Source organism: Galeopterus variegatus, unplaced genomic scaffold (genome assembly GCF_000696425.1).
Source record: "Galeopterus variegatus unplaced genomic scaffold, G_variegatus-3.0.2 Scaffold3258, whole genome shotgun sequence".
NCBI lineage: Eukaryota > Metazoa > Chordata > Mammalia > Dermoptera > Cynocephalidae > Galeopterus > Galeopterus variegatus.
The window spans coordinates 208,147-209,312 of NW_007729369.1; the positions used below are offsets into that span (position 1 = coordinate 208,147).

The 1,166-nt window shown below is 54.7% G+C and overlaps 1 protein-coding gene across 1 annotated transcript in view; it reads left to right on the forward strand.

The window, feature by feature from the left end:
* ANKRD24 (ankyrin repeat domain 24) overlaps positions 1-1,166 on the forward strand; it is a 30,937-nt gene that overhangs the window by 2,427 nt on the left and 27,344 nt on the right. Inside the window, 1 exon segment of the mRNA XM_008584425.1 lies at positions 220-290. Coding sequence (XP_008582647.1) covers positions 220-290 — 71 coding nt within the window.

The following is a 1,166-nucleotide window of genomic DNA, read 5'->3' on the forward strand; positions in this document are numbered from 1 at the left end:
GTCAAGAAGGGATTATCTCCCTCGTTTTGTAGATGAGGGAAATGAACCTCAGAGAGGGCAAGTAACCTGCGGAAGGACACACAGCAGGTAGGAGATGGAGCAGGTCTATGTCCTGCTCAGGGAGGAGGAAGAAGTCCTTTTGAGGAGGGGGAGGCAGCCAATCCTCCCACTCACCAGGACTAGTGTCCCTCACCCTATCCCACCCCTGCCTTTCCCCAGGTGGCCTGGGGAGAGAAGAAACATCCGACGTTGCCATGAAGACTCTCCGGGCGCGATTTAAGAAGACAGAGGTGAGTCTGAGGCCACCAAGATGCCCGGTACCCCCCAACTTCAAGCTTCTGTCTCCCAGGGCTTGGCTGAAGATCCAGTGGCCTTTGGACGATTGTCCCCTGCCTCTCATCAGGAGCAGCTTTGATATGACGAGGGCCCCCCCTGCTCAAAACTCTTGCATGGTTCCTCACCAATCCCAAGTTCAAGTTTACACCTGTCAGCCTCTACCCACCTCTCCTCCCTTTCTTCTCTGCTGCCGTCTGCCACCCTGACGTCCCCACTGCTTCCTGTACAAGGTTTCCAGCCACCGGACCTTTGCCCAGGCGGTTCTCTTCATCTGGAACGCCCACTCCCTGCAGAGCGGCCTGTCACACACTTGTCCCTCACAATTGGCTTCAGCACCCCCTCCCCACTCCACCTCTGCTCTCCCCCAGCCACAGCTACCACTTGCTTTTCTGAAGACCTACTTTCTCAGGGACCCTGATCTCTCACTTTCGAGTGTTTATTCAGCAGATATTGATATCAGGCACTGTTCTAGGCACAGAGCAAGAGGCAGTGAATGGGGCAAACAGAAATCCCTGCCCTCGAGGAGCTGACAGTGGAGTGGGGGAGTTGGACACTGAACAAGATAAATAAGTAAAAATGTATATTGTGTCCCATGGAGACAAATTAAGGCAGGGAAAGGGAATCAGAGTGTGGTCAGGGAGGCCTCCCCGAGAAGGTGATATTAGAGCCAAGATCAGAAAGGGAGCTGTGTGCATATTTGCAGGAACTGGATGCCAGGTGGAGGGAATGGCCTGTGCAAAGGCCCTGAGGTGGGATCCAGCGGGCTTCCCTCGTACCCTTGTCTTGGACTGTGGACCCACAAAGAGGGATGCTCCTTCCTCAGCCATCCC